This window comes from Elgaria multicarinata, chromosome 5 (assembly GCF_023053635.1).
Source record: "Elgaria multicarinata webbii isolate HBS135686 ecotype San Diego chromosome 5, rElgMul1.1.pri, whole genome shotgun sequence".
Lineage (NCBI taxonomy): Eukaryota > Metazoa > Chordata > Lepidosauria > Squamata > Anguidae > Elgaria > Elgaria multicarinata.
The window spans coordinates 121,147,440-121,167,276 of record NC_086175.1 but is presented as its reverse complement, the minus strand read 5'-3'; the positions used below and the strand labels follow the sequence as shown (position 1 = coordinate 121,167,276).

Here is a 19,837-nt window from a genome sequence, read left to right as displayed (position 1 = left end):
GCACCTTGTGGTACCAAGTTTACCTACTGAATAACAGCATATAGAAGCATTTAATTCAAATGATTGAGTGTAGACATGTTTTTCTGTACCTAGGATCAGGCATAGTCTTAAAAGATGGACATTATCTGTTGCGGTTCACAGTATTTGCCAACAACACCACAGTACACTACCACAAACAATGACTCTTTTTGAGGTTCAGAGTGCTGACCGTGCCAGTTTCAGCAGCCACATGGACCCTAGATAAAATGGAAAGCAATGCAACATCTGCACTGGAAATAAATTGTCCTGTATTTGTGTAAGTCTTCTGCCGCATATCCACACAATTATTATTTTTTTGTAATTTTTGCTTTTAACGATCATCTGTGCTCTCCTTGCTTCCTATTAGCAACATCAGATAGAGGTGTTGTGACCCACACTACCACAACTCTGTGCAACATAAAAACATTAAAACATTAGAAGAGCCGTGCTGGATCAGACCGAGGGTCCATCTAGTCCAGCACTCTGTTCACACAGTGGCCAACCAGCTGTCAACTAGGGAACCACAAGCAGAACATGGGTGCAATAACACCCTCCCACCCATGTTCCACAGCAAGTGGTGTACATAGGCTTACTGTCTCTGATACTGGAGGTAGCACACAGGCATCAGGACTAATAGCCATTGATAGCCTTCTCCTCCAGGAATTTGTCTAACCCTCTTTTAAAGCCATCCAAATTGGTGGCCATAACTACACCTTGTGGTAGCGAATTCCATAGCTTAACTATGCACTGTGTGAAGAAGTCCTTCCTTTTATCCGTCCTGAATCGCCCCCAAATCAGCTTCATGGGATGACCCCCAGGTTCTAGTATTATGAGAGGGAGAAAAATGGTGGAAACACCAGAGGAGGCCAGCCAATACAACCAAGGCAGATGGGATAGGCAGAGAGTTCAAGGTGGACCACCAGGAAACTTTCCAAAGGTACTTGGACATGAGATTTCTAGGAACTGTTATCTTCTTATATAAGAATACGGCAGTGTGAGGCTTATTACTCAAGATCTACCAGACCGATTTTGCTCATTTATGTTTTGAACTGAGGCATGAGCAGTATAGACATGCAGAAAATTGTGAGAGTTTGAAAAGTTTCAAAGGCTGAACTTTAATAGTAATTAATCTCCTCTGTTCCAAACTGGCAGGGCAGTCCCTCTGCCAGTGGGATGATGGACAGCCCTGCTCAGCCAATCAGCATGGTGCAAAGACCTGCTCTGGCTGCAGCCACGTGGTTAGGCTGTCACAGCCAGCAGGGGAAGGGGACAGAGGCGATCGATCAGTGCATACAAGGGGGGCAGGGCTGCACCACATGCAAATTTCAGAGGGGGGATTCACTATGCATGAGCTACACTATTCAACGCTCTGCGGTGAGGGAATCAAAGGGCAAAATAGCGGGAAAGGAGCAGGACTACTAGTTACCTGCCTCTCCACAGGGAGAGGCGGGTAACAAATAATAATAATAATAATAATAATAATAATAATAATAATAATGTATCATTATCTGTGGCCTGTTCATACAAAATGGGTAAAATTCATGGCGCATGGCTATGAACATAAATTCAGCTACTACCCTTGGAAGACAGTCATGGCCTCCGTAGATGCTAGTATTTAAATAGTTGTTAGGATCTACTGCTAGACAATTACCGATAACTATGCCAACAGAGTATTTTCCTCGGGACTGAATCGCACGCATTTACTATGGTTGTCCACACTTCCCAGCAATATGTGTGGCTGCTCTTTCAAGCTTCAGGCTATGAATGCACACAGTTCCTGGTCTCAAAATATATTGCTCTGTGCTGGAGAAATAGAGCTAGCAGGTGTCTAAAAGAGGTTGGTTACATCCAAAACCCTTCCTGAAGTTTGTATTGGAACAAGGAAAAAGTACAGCCCTATTCAGGTGTTCTGAAATTTCTCCTCATGTGCAGCCCCCTCCACTTCCACCCCCAACGTTCACACACTGAGAAGGAAGGTCTAAGGTTGAATCGTAAGAACGTTTAGATGAACAGGGTTCCAGGCCTTCCTATGTTTCCCAACCGTGGGAACAACTGACTGGAAATAAAGCCCTATGAGGAGAGACTGAAAGAACTGGGGCATGTTTAGCCTGGAGAAGAGAAGATTGAGGGGAGATATGATAGCTCTCTTCAAATCCTTGAAAGGTTGTCACACAGAGTGGGGCCAGGACCTCTTCACTTTGTCAATCCTCTTGTATGTTTCAGCAATCAAAGGCCACAAAGTGCAGAGTGAAACATACAGTGCCATGAAATTGACATAGCGAGGCTTCTTATAGGCTAATTTGACAGCCCTTGACAGTGTCAGGTCAAGAAAAGGGGGACCCCCAGGTGATCCCCAGGGTTTTAAGTGGTGAACTGACACTTGTGGCCTGCCCTGCTTCCATTCCACATTTTCCGAGCCTCCAGCAAGTCCTTTCCTGAGTGATCTAGGCTCCTCCCACTTTTCACGGCTCCCATTACTGATCCGAATGGGAACCAATGTAGAGCACCCACTCTCATTCATTCGTGCGAGGTACTGGTTCCCCTCTATTTGGCCCTGGTTAGGCCTCATCTTGAGAATTGCATCCAGTTCTGGGCACCACACTTCAAGAAGGATGCAGACAAGCTGGAGCGTGTTCAGAGGAGGGCAACGAGGATGATCAGGGGTCTGGAAACTAGGGGTGTGCACGGACCCCCTGCTCCGCCCCGTGGGCCGATCCGGAAATTTTGGATCGGACCGCTCCGCCCCGCCCGAATCGGAGCTCCGCAGTGGAGGGGAGTGGCGCCAGGTAAGGCCGGGAGAGGAGGGCGGGGAGGTTACTTGGCCCTGCCGCTGTCGCCGCCCGTGCGATGGCGGCAGAGCCTGATAAGGGACCAAGGGGGAGGGGGGCCTTTCCTGCCTCCGTCCGCGGTCCGTCAGCTTCTTCAAATGAGCCCGCAGTTCAACCAGGAAGTCTGGGCTGCAAGTGCAGTTGAACCGCGGGCTCAATTGAAGAAGCCGACGGACCGCGGACGGAGGCAGGTAAGGGAGAGGAGGGCGGGGGGGGGCAACAGCGGCAGGGCCCGGTAAACCCCACTTACCTTTCCGGCGGAGCTCCGGATCGAGGCGAAAGATCCGCCTTCACCTCGATCATCTTCGCCATGCTCCGCCGGCCCCCCAATCCTCTTCGCCTCCGCCTTAAGGGGAGGCGAAGCACCCCGCTCCGCTTCTAATTCGCTGGTCCGATTAGAAGCGGAGCACATCCTTACTGGAAACAAAGCCCTAGGAGGAGAGACTGAAAGAACTGGACATGTTTAGCCTGGGTAAGAGAAGATTGAGGGGAGACACATGATAGCACTCTTCAAATCCTTGAAAGGTTGTCACACAGAGGAGGGCCAGGATCTCTTCTCGATCCTCCCAGAGTGCAGGACACGGAATAACGGGCTGAAGTTACAGGAAGCCAGATTCCAGCTGGACATCAGGAAAAGCATCCTGATGGTTAGAGCAGTACGACAATGGAACCAGTTACCTAGGGAGGTTGTGGGCTCTCCCACACTAGAGGCCTTCAAGAGGCAGCTGGACAACCATCTGTCAGGTATGCTTTAAGGTGGATTCCTACATTGAGCAGGGGGTTGGACTCAATGGCCTTATAGGCCCCTTCCAACTCTGCTATTCTATGATTCTATGACTGCACATGTTACAATGTTGAATGTAGTCAAATGTATTTACAACCCCTTTAAGACCTTCCTGTTCCACGTGGGAAGAATGTGGGTGGAGGGGGCAAGACAGCACCTGCAGCCCCACCTCTCCACGGATATAATTTCAGAATATCTGAAAGGGCTTACATGACGAAACACATAACATGTGGAGCAGAGGCGAGGCAAATGGGTGGGTTTGTCCTCAAACGAAACTTCTAGGAATTCCGAGGGGAGATAAAACATTTAATGGGATTAATAAAATTGCGTGACTTTGTGACTGGGTATGTGTGTGAGAGAGAGTTTGTGTGGTATCGCTCAATGCTACCAAGGCTCACCTGAAGTGAAATTCGAGGTAAAGTTGGAAGATTCTGCTCATGTTAGAATTATGAGGGAAGTTTTAATCAGGAGTTTTGAGGAGGTGAGTGAACTTTTGTAGGGTGAATCAGCATGCACGCACGCACACACACACACACACACACACACACATAGAACACACCTGCAATTTCAGCCAAGTGCGCACAATGTGTCCTATATTCCACTGGGAATGGAGAAAAAAATGAGAAAAGATAAACTGTTTGTGGTGTCTCTTCTACGAAAAAGCAAAACAAAACAGCTAGAACAAGAACAACCCACCACCCCCGCCTGTACAGTAACAAAAATTACTTTGCGCATTCCCAATTTTCCAAGAAACCAAGCAGTTCTCCTTTTATTTTATATCTAGTCCCTAAAGATGGCAAATTTCCTACCCTCCCAGGCTGACACCAAGTAACTATGAAATCAGAGAAATAAGCCACTTGTACTTCCACTTAGTAAAATGGTAGCTGAAAAATTCATGACTCAAAGTAGGCTTTAGAGCCAGAAAATTATGGCAAATTATCAGCTCTGACTAAAAACAATGTATATATTTATGAAGCCTACAAATGCAATGCCCCCTTTGATAGCAAAAAGGAGGATATAGCACTATGAAAACGGTATGAAAGCAGTATATGGTATGTGTCAATGGGCCCCAACAGTTGTCAGTGCACTTCAATACCACTATAAAGCAGTAGTGTGGCTCCTGCCTTTTATATACCACTTTCATAGTGCAATATGCTGCTTGGTGTAGATTAGGCCCAGGAGGAGGAGGAGGAGGATTAGGATTATATTTATTTGTATCCCGCCTTTTGCCCAATACTGGGCCTCAAGGTGGCCTTACAAATTTTAAAACATATACATTTTAAACCTAGGAAAAGAAATGTAGAAAAAAATACAGTATTAAAACATAAACTTTACAAGTCCTTAACATAGATGGAGGATCAGATTATTCTCCAAAGGTCTGCTGGAACAAACAAGTTTTTGCCTGCTTCTGAAAGCACATCAAGGAGGGAGCCAGTCTAGCTTCCCCAGGGAGTGAGTTCCAAAGCACTGGAGCAGCCACCGAGAAGGCCCTCTCCCATGTTCCCACCAAGTGCGCCTGTGAAGATGGTGGGACTGAAAGAAGGGCTTCTCCAGAAGATTTCAAAGCATGGGCAGGCTCATAAGGGAGAATACGGTCTTTCAGATAACCTGGACCTGGTTTGATATCCTGGTCTGTTAAAAACTGTGAATGGAAGCTATAAATTGCCTTTCTTTATGTGCAAGTAAGGGAGAAAGGGAGGGGGAGTACGTTCTTGAGATTTGGCACGGATTGTGCGAATAATAACAAACAATGGTTATTATGTCTGATTTGGACTGCCGTCAGAAAGCTGAGATGGTTAGAAAAAGGATTAGTGTTCATGAAATCTGTAACCTTTATTATTATTATTATTTATTTATATAGCACCATCAGTGTACATGGTGCTAACCCTAACCTTTCACACAGCTCTCCCCTAGCGGCACCCTAGTAAAACTATAAGGAAAAAAGGTCTTTCAATGCACCCTTGAGACATCAGCAATCCTCACCTTGTGCCACTTCTTCTATTTACATGTCTCAACATTCTGAGGTCAAACAGGGGAAAAAAACTGAGCCAATGTTGCAGTTTTCAGCACTGAGTTCAGTTTTCAACACTCAGTTTCCACCACTGAGTGTTTCTCTTGCTAATAAGTGCTACTCTGCAGGGTTTCTTTATAGGAAGCCACTAATCATCGATCAATGATCACAGGTTGGGTGCATGTGGAAATAGCAGCTTGAGAGGGGTAATTCAGATAATAAAAATGGCATGGGGCCATTTGACCATGGGGCCTGCACCATGGTCCTGAGCCATTCTTTAAATAACAAGGAGATCCAGGGCTGGTATCAAAGGTAGGCATGACTGTGAACCCTACCGAAGACCCACACCTGAACTGGGATCCCCTGGATTTGCATCTCTTCTTCATCACTGTAACCTTTCCCGTTGGTCTGCCCAGACATCGCTGGGGGTGAAAAGGAAGAGCAGGAGATGCCACTGCCTACCTGTTCACTAGCTCTTTACCTGTCAAGCAAGCAACTGGTAGCAATGATAAGAACGAGGGGGAGAAGCAATAGCAGCTGTTGACAGGGCAGTGAGAAGGGAGGGTCGCTGAGAGAGGGGAGCATTGAGGGTATCTTTCCCTAGGGGCCCTCAAAAACATGTATGGATCTCTCACTGCCTCCTTTCGTTCAGGCCCAATATTGTAGGGCATTAATCAAGAAAACCTACAAGTCTAAGGCTGGGTGAATGCCCTGCGTCCTGTTCCCGTTCTGCTCGCCGGATTTTCGTTGGTTGCCTGACCCCTGCAGGTGTGCGGGGCGAGCCGCCAGACAGTTCACGGGTGCTAGGTGAGAGCTCATGGCTTTTTTTTTTTTTGGTCCACGAGCTGTGATTTGCACACACTTGTGGCTGGGAATATGTACAGAAATCGGGATTTGTGCAAATTCACGGCCCTAAACAGTGCCATTTGCGTAAAATTGCAGGCGTAAAACAGAATTTTGTGCAAATTGTGTGATTTATGGCCACAAATAGGCACAAATCCCAATTTCCCTCAATGCTCCCAGCTGTGAATTTGCTCAAGTGCCCCCCCCCCCGCAAAAAAGGTGGGAATCTGTGAGCTTCCACGACTTGGCAAGCACCAAGTTGAGCTAGCTCAGGGATCTACAAGCTGGCACCTGGGGGGCCGAGCTGGTGAAAACTCACCGAGCGCCATCCCCCAAACGGATTCCTCTGACATCCCTACCTACAACAAATCCTGAATGTTGGTGTGACTATGGTTCTGTTCCCAGCCCAGCCATAATTCTGCCTCCCAGTTTGGTCTCCTTGCTCCTTCATTAGTAGCCACTGTGGTGAGGTGCGTGTATGTGTGTGCAAAGAAGGAGACAAGGGTGCTTTTAGCAATTGCTTGCTGCAGCTTAATAAAAACAACCGTACACCATTTCCCTGCACGGCTTCCAAAGCTACAGAAGCTTATGAAAGTCCCATTGTCTCTCCTTTGTGTTGACAGATTGCTGGAGACGCTTTGTTGTGGCTGAATGAAAGGTTTAGCAAATGTTGTCTGCTGGGACACTTTGGGGATATGTTTTGTGGGGGTGTTAAAAAAAAATCATGTTCAAAACATGGCAAAAAGATGGAGAGAGAAAAACACTATGGAACTGTAGAGCGTCGCCGTCACACAAGGGAAAATCACGTTTGCTCACCGTTGCTTCTCTGCTCACACGTTTGTCCCTCATTACTTCCTCTTTTGAAAGATGAAGTAAACAATGTGCATGTGGCCCATTCAGTGGGCCCTTTTGATTGCGCTGCTTCTCCTGCACACAGCAGGAGAGAGCAGCAACTTCCGTCTTTAAAAAATAAGTTGGACTTACTGGGGGTGGGTTTTTTTTTTGATGCGAAGCAGGCTAGAAGGGGCGGGAGGCGGTCAGGAGGCAAACGATGTTGTGAGCGGGATCTGTGAAAATCCGTGAGCGCAATAAAACGCTGGCCTGATGAAGCTCGTAATCAGGGGTAGGCCACTTGTCCTTTATTTTAAGGGATGCTCTTATTCCAGAGCCTGAGAGCTCTTCCATTACATAGGGTGACCATATGAAAAGGAGGACAGGGCTCCTGTCTCTTTAACAGTTGAGTAGAAAAGGGAATTTCAGTAGGTGTCATTTGTTTGCATGCAGCACCTGGTGAAATTCCACCTTTATCACAACAGTTCAAGCTGCAGGAACCCTGCCCTCTTTTGTATCTGGTCAAGAGGGCAGGGCTCCTGCAGGTTTTACTGTTGTGATGAAGAGGGAATTTCACCAGGTGCCGCATGCATACAAATGACACCTGCTGAAATTCCCTTTTCTATACAACTGTTAAAGAGACAGGCGTCTTGTCCTCCTTTTCATATGGTCACCCTACATTACAATAAAGCCAAACTGATTTCAGAAAGTGCACTTTTGAAATACACCAGACGCCACCGAGTCAGATTGTCCCTTGTCCCTTCTTTAAGACAACAACACCACAAACATTTATCATCAGGAGACTTTATGTAATCTCCTCATGGCTTAACCAAACTCAGGCCAGCATCTCACGAATGGGTAATAAATAACACAGAATCCCTTTGCTATATGCCAACTTTTACGGAAGGCAGAGAAAGACAGAGGGACTTTGGTCCACGCGGTTTATATAATTAACTCACTAAGGCCGCAATTCTATGCATGTTTAGACAGAAAAAGGCCTGGAGAACGCTGGGAATTGCAGGACTTCTGTCTATGTGTACATGCATAGGATTGCACCTTCAGGGCATTTTTCTAACTCCGCCCCCTTGCCCCACTGTTTTCAATTCACAACCTGGTGTTTTGCTGCATTACCATGTTCATAACGACCTGGTGGGGTGTTTTGCTGTGATTGAGATCAAATCCAACTCTTCTTCTGTATTAAGGGATGCTGATAGATATTATATAATTACCTGTGTGGGTTTTGAGTAATTGGCATTTTCTTGGGTTTTGTGCATTGGGGTTTTTGTACAGTTCGCTTCAAACGCGTTCACCTATTCAGGAAGCATTGTCCTCCCCTTGAACGGACTTTGGTCTCCGTGCTGTCAACACCTACACAAAACTAACTTGCAATGCAGTATTGTGATGTCATCACACCCACTCCATGTTCCCTGGTTATCATGTGATTAAGCCAGGAAGCCTCGGTCTCACTCTGAACAGACGCCATTTCCTCCTCAGCTGCCTGTGGCAGGTTCAGTATAAGTGACAATAGGACAGGACAGATTCCTATCCGGCTCGTGTTTCTTAATGGTACGAGCAGTTTGAGAATGAACAATCACCTGGGATGGAATTGGGTGTGTGTGCGTGTGTCCCTCATTGGAGGTCTTCAAGAAAAAGCTGGAGAACCAATGGTTGGAGATGGTCTGGCTCTGGATTTCTGACCAGTGATGCCATTAGGGCAGGATCTGGTGTGGATTTTCAGAGCCCCACTCAGCAGAATGAGTAGGAGGGCTGGCCTACCACATTTTGAAGGAAGTAATATACACTGGCCCTGTTCAGACAACACGCTAAACCCGGATGGTTAAGTGTTTTGAGCTAAACATTATGGGTTGGCATGTTGTGTGAACCATGACTTACTGTGTCATGTGTACAATTCCTAACCATGGCTACATAACCGTGGTTAAAACACCCTCACTAACCACTTGCTGCAAAAGGGTTAGCGGCCTAACCATGGCTTAGTGTGTTGTCTGAACAGGCCCACTGCCGTCTAACACCCACACCCACACCCAATACCATAAGATAATTAAAGGTGCAATCCTATACATGATTATTAGGCTGGGGCATACTGGATGTTGTAGGCCTTTTTTCAATTGAGCAGGAAGTTGGACTAGATGGCCTACAAGTTCCCTTCCAATTCAACTGGCTAGGGCATGCTGGGAGTTTCTGGTCTTTTCTCTGTCTAAACATGCATTAAGTCAATTGAGCAGGAGGCTGGATTGGATAGCCTATAAGGCCCCTCTTACTTGGCTGGCTGGGGCATGCTGGGAGTTGTAGGCCTTTATTTTAATTGAGCAGGAAGTTGGAGTAGATGACCTACAAGGCCTCTTCCAACTCACCCAGCTGGGGCATGCTGGGAATTGCTGGCCTTCCCCCACCCCCAATCTAAACATGTATAGCATTGCACCTTAAGTCCCAACTCGCCTTGAGCATCATTGGCTGCCTTGAGTGCCATTTTTCTTGGTAGAAAGGCGGGATACAAATCAAACCAATCAACAACCTCTATGATTCTATGAATTACTGAAATAGATTACTGTGCCAGGAAGCAACCTTACCAGTTGATGCTGTGGCGGAACAGGATACTGCAGTCCTGACACGGGCTGATTTTGCAGCATTTTCTGGAGCAGGATCTTCTGCTGCAAAGCTAACGATATGTTTGGTGGCCTTTGAAGCGGCTGGCTTTGGAGAGGCTGGGCAGATGACTGCTGCTGCTGCTGGGTCTGTTGCTGCTGGTGCTGCTGGGTCTGTTGTTGTTGCACAGCTACTGAGTTCGGCTGTTGCTGAGGCTGCCGCTGTGCATAGTGCGGAAGAGAAGGCTTGCTTTGAGAGCTCAAAACGGAAGGCATCTGCTGGTTGGCTTGCTCCGAGTTGAAATTAAACAAAGGCTTGATGCTATTCTGAGGCTCCTCCAACGGGATCTGGCTGTTGCTTATATAAACCCTGCCGAGGTCCTGAGGCTTTCGCTGCATGATGGGGTTTATGGAGCTTCCCTGGGACATGGTGTTTGGCCGGTAGATGTAGTTGTTCATCCCTTTGGACGGATTCCCATTTACAGGGACTGCAGACATCCCAGGATTCTGCGGACTGAATTGCTGCTGGTGGAAAGAAGGGCTGGAGATTTTCTCCTGGGCAAACGATCCGGCGGAAGGCTCTGCTGACGACAAAGCAGGCCAGGCTGATGGCGGTTGGCTTTGCTGGCATTGCTGAATCAAGGCGTGTTGCTGTCGGTTGGCCGCTATTTGTTTCAGCTGCTGGGCGTGAGAGACCTCTTGCCAGTTGGCCAACGGTCGGTTGGGAACTGAAGACACTTGAGATGGAGGAGTCTGTGTCTGTGGTGCCGAAGGAATTGGAGATGAGGTGGACATGGCGGCACTGGACATTGTGAAAGCTGGACCCGTAGAGGAAGGCCTCATTTGGGGTGACCCCACAGAAGATTGGTTCATAGCTGGTGAATACTCTTGCTTGATCACCATTTTATCCATCTGCAGGGAAGAAGATCTGACTGGGGGCGCTCTCTGGATTTGGTGCCCAAGGTCAATGTTAAACGGGTCATCTTGCTTGATGGTAGCATTTATCATGTTTTCTAGTTCAAGGTCACTCATGGGTGGCACTGAAATATTAGTCAGTTCATTGAATAGCTCCTGAAGTTCTGGGTCCATCAACTGATCCCCTGTGTCTTCTCCATATCTGTTAGAAAAAGCCTGGGATGCCTGACTATCCAAGTGTTTGCTGCAAGAGAGGGTTTCTCCTGGTTCTTTCTTCACCTCCTTTAGAGCCATGTTGAACATCCCATTTGCATTGGAGTCGGTATTGCTTGTTGGGCTGTTGACTTTCCTTTGTGAACATTGACCAACTGTCAGGGATCCTAACATGGACTGGTTTTGGCAATTGTTACCGCAGTGTCCCCGTCCCACAGAAAGATTATTGTCCCCAACTCGGATCCTCTTAATATCAAGGAAGGTGCTGTCAGCAATACCATTCGATCTCTTGTTATTGGCTGGCGACAGATTTACCACCAGTTTTCTCTTCAAGGAACCTTGGAGCTGAAAGAAACAAAAATGGTCTTTAGCAGGCATTCAAAAAGGTCACTGCAATTAATGCATTAACATGTTGGTTCTACTGTGGGCTCAAGTTACAGGAAGCCAGATTCCAGCTGGACATCAGGAAAAACTTCCTGACTGTTAGAGCAGTACAACAATGGAACCAATGACCTATTAGAATGTAAGCCTATGCGGCAGGGTCTTGCTATTTATTGTTTTACTCTGTACAGCACCATGTACATTGATGGTGCTATATAAATAATAATAATAATAATAATAATAATAATAATAATAATAATAGGGAAGCGATGGGCTCTCCCACACTAGAGGCCTTCAAGAGGCAGCTGGACAACCATCTGTCAGGGATGCTTTAAGGTGGATTCCTGCATTGAGCAGGGGGTTGGACTCAATGGCCTTGTAGGCCCCTTCCAACTCTACTGTTCTATGATTCTATGGTGCCCTTAACATTGGTGCTAAAAATGTAATTCATGAATGTTTGCCAACTGTGGACTTTGTATCAAAGGTAGCCCCAAATGAAATATTATATTCTCTGTATTCTTACTAACTGCTAGCAAATTGCAAAGCCTTCTACAAAGGTCTTATATCGAACTCTTCCCCCCCATTTGGAAATCCATGTAGAGCTATGCAGTCATGGGTTTTTTTAAAAAATGCAGTAATCTATCTGTTATGCATCCACATGCTACTGCAAACACATCTCACAAGCTTCAAAGCATTGGCCTCATGCTGAGGGAACACTCCTGTGTGCCACAGACACACAGCTTCCATTCATGTACTCCAGTCACACATTGAGCCTAAGAGCTGATCACTGCTGCAGAAGTGTGATTTCTTGCTTTCCTCCCACCTACTCTCAAGCCTTTGTGTTGACAGTGCAACTCCTGACCAGTTAAAATGTTCATGAGCATTCCATAACATGGCTAATTTGTCACACCTCCAGTGATCTGTGTTGTCATAACAACATAACAGAATCAGTGGCTTGGGATGACTGGTGTTGTCCCTGTGACTTTTTAATTTTTTAAAAGCAAATCTACAGTATATGCTCTATTCTACAATCTGACATGTCTCCCCAAATGGCATCAATACAATGGCCCTGTTCAGAAGACACCTTAAACCACGGCTTTAACCACGGCTTTTTGCCTTAGTCACCGTGGTTGAAATCGTGGTTTAAGGTATCTTCTGAACGGGGCCAATGTGTGTGGGATTACATAGATAGACAGACTGACAGAATATGATATTTTGACATGAAAGGTATTATATAGCACATAAGAGGCCCATTGAAATCAATTGGTCTTAAGAGTTTGATAGGACCATGACCCTTTATACCACTTTAGTATTGGAGATTTGTTCCCTCTACGGCCCTGTGAAACCGGCCATCATTTTTGCCATCTTCTAAATGTGAAATGAATATTTAGACTTGTTTTGGCCTGAGCTGTGCTAGATTTTTAAATTACCTTCAGTCTGGTAGGTCCAACACTGAACAAAATCAGTAGAATTCATGTGCACTAAATTCAAATGAAGACTGCAATGGGAGGAGACCAATGATAAAAACTTCTTGGCGACCTAATTTGGTAAAATTTGAACTATAAAGAGAATGGGGTAACTCAAAGGCCATAATAATTTTTCTGCTTTGTTCCTTTCCCGCGTGCCCTTCCACATGCTTTCCTTCTCGTAAACCTGCTAAATTTCATTCGCGTCTTTTCCCAATGATCTTTGTTCTCCTTCTGCTGAACCAAAAGCATTCTCCCGGCCCCAAATTCTTCTTGTGAAAGGAGGAAGTCTCCAGGCAACGAAAGCCATGCCCTGGCAGCACATTTTGCTCTTCCCAATGTTTATTTCATTAATTTACTACTTTACAAAACCAGTAGCTCTTCTAAATCCCAGGAGCTTGGAATGAGTGGAAACAAATATTTATATCGACCACAATTCCCTAGATTGAGCATAAGATTTCGGTTTCACAACCGTTATCTCCCGGACCCAAGCCAACAACGCATACAAAGGGATTCGATGGTTTGGCATTGCGAGAAATGATGAGGATAACGAAGGTTTTTTTTAAAATAAATAAATAAATAAATAAAAATACCACCCACTGTCAAGTACACACACTGCATATAAACAACTTGAGAATTATGACAGCCACATCCCCTTATTTCTGGTTATATCTCTCCCTGAGATCTTCTCTTCCAACTCTACAACCTTTGGGGTGCAATCCTATGCAGATTTAGATGGGCCATTTATAGGGTGACCATATGAAAAGGAGGACAGGGCTCCTATATCCCCCTCCTCCTCCTCCCTCCCAATCCCCTTTCCTTTTGTGTCATGTCTTTTAGATTGTAAGCCTGTGGGCAGGGACTGTCAAGAAATACTTTTGTAAGCCGCCATGAGAGCCTTTTTTGGCTGAATGGCGGCATAAAAATACTTAAATAAATAAATAAATAAATAAATAAATATATCTTTAACAGATGTATGCATGCAGCACCTGGTGAAATTCCCTCCTCCAAACTACAGTTAAAGCTGAAGGAGCCCTGCCCTCTTTTGTATCTGGTCACTCTTGTATAGCTCCTGCAGCTTTAAGTGTTGTGATGAACAGGGAATATCACCAGGTGCTGAATGCATACAAATGACACCTTCTGAGATTCCCTTTTCTACACAACTGTTAAAGATACAGGAGCCCTGTCCTCCTTTTTATATGGTCAGCCTAGCCACTTATGACTTACCAAAAAAGAGGACAGTGATTTCCATAGCATCTGCATATGCTAATTTATATGTATAGATGCAAGTTCAGAAATAAGTTTTAGTCAAAAATATGGCAACCAGGCTGGTCACTGGTACACCTAGGGGTGACCACATTACACCAGTTTTAAAATCTCTTCACTGACTGCCAATTAGTTTCCGGGCGAAGTGTTGGTTATCACCTTTAAAGCCCTACATGGTTTGGGTCCAGGCTACCTGCGGGATCGCCTTCTCCCGTACAATCCGCCCCGCACACTCAGGTCCTCTGGGAAGAATCTACTTCAGTCAACCAAAACTAAGCTGATGGGTATTACCCAGAGGACCTTCTCTTCTGCTGCTCCCAGACTGTGGAATGGCCTGCCGGAGGGGATTCGTCAACTTGACAGTCTTTTAGCATTTAAAAAAGCAATAAAGACTGATCTCTTCCGGCAGGCCTATCCAGTGGAATTTTAGGATGTTTTTAGGATGTTTTTATCATGTATACTATGTTTTTAATCAGCTTTTATGTGTTTTATATTCACTGTTCTTCACCGCCTCGATCCAAGTGGAGAGGCGGGTAAGAAATAAATTATTATTATTATTATTATTGAATTTAAATAGAAATGCAGTACATCTCACCATACTATGGAAGATCATGACCCAGTGACCTGTGGGCCTACGTGTTCAGCCTGCGGCTGAGGTGCTAATTGTTGATGCACAACCATTCTCATGGTTCATTTTCTTTCGACTGGAGTTGGACAGGGCAGCCGTTCAAGTAGACAACTACCCTCTGTGTATATATAAAAAAGCACTTGACCACCCTAAAACTTAGTGCTATCAGGAATGGTTGAAGAGATGGATATCTTTAACTTGGGAAAGAGAAGATTAATGGAAACGTGAGAGTGGTCTTCAAAACTGAAAGACCGTCACACAGAAGATGGAGCTGGCTTGTTCTCTGTTGCTCTAGAGGGCAGAACTAGAACCAACGGGCAAAATCTAACAGGGCACGTCTGCATCCGCCAATTCTTTTATGTCCACCAATTGCGTTGCGTTAATGACCCCCACTGTTTGAGCAATGGGGATTTAGCACTTCCAGGGCAGCCCGCGGAAATGCTCATTTCTGGCACTAAGCAGGTTGGCGGAGCGTCCATAACGGAGCTCCGCCCACGGGCCTCATTCCAGAAACGAGCATTTCTGCTTGTTCTGTGGCTTCCCCTACGAAGCTCTAAATCTCCCTTGCGTGAGCGGTGGGTCCTACTTGTGCAATGGAATCAGTGGGACCTGCGGCTTGCAGAAGGGAATTGGTGGGACGTAAAGGGATCGGCAGGCGCATAAGCACCCTGTTGGAGTCTGCTGAATGGATGGAATTGTGAGGAAGCAGATTCTGGCTTAGTATTAGGAGAAAGTCCCTAATGGTAAGAGTAATTTGAGAATGGTACAGACAGTGGTGGTCTCTCCTTCACTGGAGGTGTTCAGGTAGAGCATAGCTGGCCATCTGTCAAGGATGCTGTAGATTCTTGCATGGATCACCGGGTTGGAATAGATCCCTTCCAACTCTAACATTCTACAATTCTGCGATTCATTAATCTCGGCCCTACATCTCATCTTCTCCTGGAAAAAAAAAAACCCTCCACAAAGTATATTTTCCCTATGTCTTTGACAATTTTAAAATAAAACTAAATTAAATCCTGATGGTTTCATGTGGACCTATGGCCCAACACGAGTCCACCCAGAGAAGAGCCTTCAGTGTGGTGGTCCCTTTTCTTTGGAACTTCCTGCCCCTGGAGGTCAGGCAGCTGCCAACATCTCTTCCTTTTGGTGCCTCCTGAAAACAGTCCTATTCCAGGAAGCATTCCTTGGCCCTTTCTACACCTACGGGTGTAGAGTGAGGGAGAGGGGACGATCCCGGACTTACCTGCTTCTGGGATCGTCGTCGTCAGTCTAAATGGGCTGTGCAACGTTATGGGCATCTCTCATGTTGCGACCGCCATTTTTTTTAAAGGGCCAGAGCTGGAGTGCACTTGCGCTCCAGCGAAAATTAAAGGGTAAGAAAACAAAAAACCCGACCCCGTTCCCCAACCCACCCCCGAGGGCCCTGGACTCTCCTTCCCTCTGATGACCCTGCTACTCGCAGGGAAGAGGGAAGAAGCTGGGATGGACGCCCACACCACCCGCGGTCCTCGGGATCGTCCCGGGACCACATTTAAAACCGGGATAACTGAGGTCTCAGTTATCCCGGGGAAATGGAAGAATCATCCCTCCCTGATCCCGGGATCCCCTGTGAGTCATTTGGACACACAAGGATGATCCCGGGATGATCCCTGGAAAAACGGCTAGTGTAGAAAGGGCCATTAATTGACCAGCTAGAGGTTTTATTGGTACTCTTTTAATATGGTGTTTCAGCTTTTTACTCTTATGTTCACCGCTCTGGAATCTGTCTTCGATGCAGAGCAGTAGAGAAATGTTGTAAATAATAAATAACATAAAATAAATCAGCATCGGATAATTCCTTGGCATGGGAATCAGTGTTCAGAAGCTCCTCCAAGTACTCTGTGTGTGTGTGTGTGTGTGTGTGTGTGTGTGTGTGTGTGTGTGTAGGGGGGATAGATGCAGTGAAACTACTGCCGTTCTAGAAGTCGGTTCCAGCTTGCCAACAAGATAATTAATATATAATACATGATTTTACCGCTTGCTTCCAAAGCAACCCCCCTGTTAGAACAAGAAAGAAAGAATGACACTCTTTGTAAACACGTATTTCATTTTGATCAATTAATGACCTATGCTGGGATAGTAACCAGAGCAGCATTATCTCAACATATTAGATTAAATTAACGGGGGGGGGGGGGAGTGTTGGCCAATTTAAATTGCAGACACAAAAGGTTTGTCTACACAATCTCAGCAACGTGCTGCCTTAGAGATCTTTCATTGTGCCTTTGATTCCAGTTGCTGGCATGCAATAATGATATCTGTTAGACAAATACTGCAGCTGATGGGTTATAAAATGTTATGTGTGGTTCCCACTGCCAAGAAGCGAAATGTGAACACAGGAGAACAGTGCAGCTTTAAATAGGTCAAAATTGTGAACCAGGATGGGGGCATTCATTACTCTGTGTGAAACAAATAGGCATGGAAGATCAGCGCTCCGTGCTGTACGAGATGTGTATTTTCACCCCCACACGCACCGCATTCGTCCCAGAGAACTCTTCCCCCCCATCCTGTTTCAGATTCCTTTCAACCATGAATAAATTAACAATCCCTCACTGCTAAATCTACAGAAATTAATGTCAACATATATTACCAGGGGACGTGAAGCCGAGAGTAAGGCAAGCCGAGCATGGGCGAAACGTAACTGCTTAACTGATCCAATCCCAACGAGAAAGAAATATCAAAGGCATTATAAATGTTGACAGGATAATCAGGCATGTAAAAGAGGTCACCCAACACCATCTACCAGGGGAAGCAGAGCAATTGTTTACCAGTTTTAGAAGTCAGCTTAAAATATTAACACACACACAGCCATGCACAGGAAGCTCCTAATCCTAAAAAATGTGCCTGCTGCCGTGCGATTTTGCCTTTTCAACATCCTGCGTGGCAGATTTAAACTCGGGGAGATTACAGAACACTGCCAGGCAATTGTTTGCAATCCTGAGTTTCCATTCCTCCTGTTCGGTTTGGTTAGCAGATATGTGTAACATTGCCCGTGCCCACGCACAGCCGTATCCTGGTGTTAAAGAGCTCCATCCAATGGGGGAAATCCCCCACACAAGTGGTTTGCACAAGGTGTTCGGAAAGCGGCGACAAGGGAGAGGGCACGCTTAGTGGTGGCCCCTCATTTATGGAACAATTTCCCCAACGAGGCCCTGCCTGCCCCCAACATTATCTTTTCGGTGCCAGTTTAAGTCCCTTCTCTTCCGGCAGGCCTATCCAGTGTTTAAAATGTTTCTAGGATGTTTTTAACAATATATATTATGTTTTAATTGAGTATTATGTATTTTATCGTTTATTGTTGTTCCCTGCCTCGATCAAAATGGAGAGGCGGGTAAGAAATATTATTATTATTATTATGGGATGAGTTTTAATCAGGTTCTGGATTTGTCTAATTGGGTTGATCCCTTAAAGTTGTTTTTAGATATATGTTGTCTCTGTGTGTATGGTTTGTTTGTGTGGTTTTATGTAAATGGGTTTAAACTGTATACAGTTTGTATACTGTATCTTTAAAGGTTTTTAATCTTGGTGAACCACCAATAACAGCTCGGTGCGATGGTCAATAACAGCAGATGAGGAGCTGCCCTGAAAGACAGCTTGCTAGTCAAATTCTATCTTGTCCTGCAGCCACAAGGGCATGTGGGTTTTTCCTAGGGTGCAGTCCTAGTTCATGCAGGTCCAATATAGCTCGAGGGTAAAGCACCGTGGCCCTCTGCAATGCACAGGGATTATGCCGCAATCCTCCGCAGGGAGGTCACCGTGGAAAGGGCTTCTTGAAGGGGTACAGTTTGGACATCACGGCAACAAATCATGTACAAGGTTATGCTATTATCTTAAAAAGCCCTAAACAACTTGGGACCAGGATATAGAATCATAGAATAGCAGAGTTGGAAGGGGCCTACAAGGCCATCGAGTCCAACCCCCTGCTCAATACAGGAATCCACCCTAAAGCATCCCTGACAGATGGTTGTCCAGCTGCCTCTTGAAGGCCTCTGGTGTGGGAGAGCCCACAACCTCCCTAGGTAACTGATTCCATTGTCGTACTGCTCTAACAGTCAGGAAGGTTTTCCTGATGTCCACCTGGAATCTGGCTTCCTTTAACTTGAGCCCGTTATTCCGTGTCCTGCACTCTGGGAGGATCGAGAAGAGATCCTGGCCCTCCTCTGTGTGACAACCTTTTAAGTATTTGAAGACTGCTCTCATGTCTCCCCTCAATCTTCTCTTCTCCAGGCTAAACATGCCCAGTTCTTTCAGTCTCTCTTCATAGGGCTTTGTTTCCAGACCCCTGATCATCCTGGTTGCTCTCCTCTGAACACGCTCCAGCTTGTCTGCGTCCTTCTTGAATTGTGGAGCCCGGAACTGGACGCAATACTCTAGATGAGGCCTCATCTAGAGTATTGTGTCCAGTTCCGGGCTCCACAATATCTAGCAGGCCGCCTTCCCTTATATACACCCAGGCGACTTTTTATGATCTTCAGAGGAGGCCCTGCTCATCATCCCAACACGAAGGGAATGTTGCCATAAAGAACCTCGACGGCGGGCCTTCTCTGTAGCGGCACCCACCCTCTGGAAAACCCTCCCTCGTGCGGTTCGGGAGGCAGGGAATGTAATAACTTTTAAATGCCTCCTAAAAACATATCTTTTAAAACAAGCCTTCCCTGGACTGTATTTTTTTCTGGTTTTATGTGATTTTAAAGTTTTAAACTGGATTTTATGGTTTTAGTTGTAAACTGCCCAGAGAGCTCTGGGCAGTATAAATATATAATAAATAAATAATAAATAAATCTTAGCATGCCACAACTCAAACATTTTCACTGCCATAAGTCAGAACTATTCAACTTTCATTCAAGCCCTATTCCCACGAGCCGCTATAAAATGTGTGAAGTGGAGCAAGACGCCCCCATCCCAAGTACATCTCATTGAACAAGGTGTCTGAAAAGAGGCGCCGACATGCATAGATGTCAGCATGGGTGCTCCATGTCATTTTATCTACTTGAATATTTTAACCCACCATATA

At 45.8% G+C, this 19,837-nt stretch overlaps 1 protein-coding gene across 1 annotated transcript in view; it reads right to left on the bottom strand.

Annotated features, from left to right (window-relative positions):
* MAML2 (mastermind like transcriptional coactivator 2) overlaps nt 1–19,837 on the bottom strand; it is a 181,751-nt gene that overhangs the window by 41,649 nt on the left and 120,265 nt on the right. Inside the window, exon 3 of the mRNA XM_063127739.1 lies at nt 9,904–11,391. Within this exon, the coding sequence (XP_062983809.1) occupies nt 9,904–11,391 (1,488 nt within the window). The remainder of the gene's footprint in view (nt 1–9,903; nt 11,392–19,837) is intronic.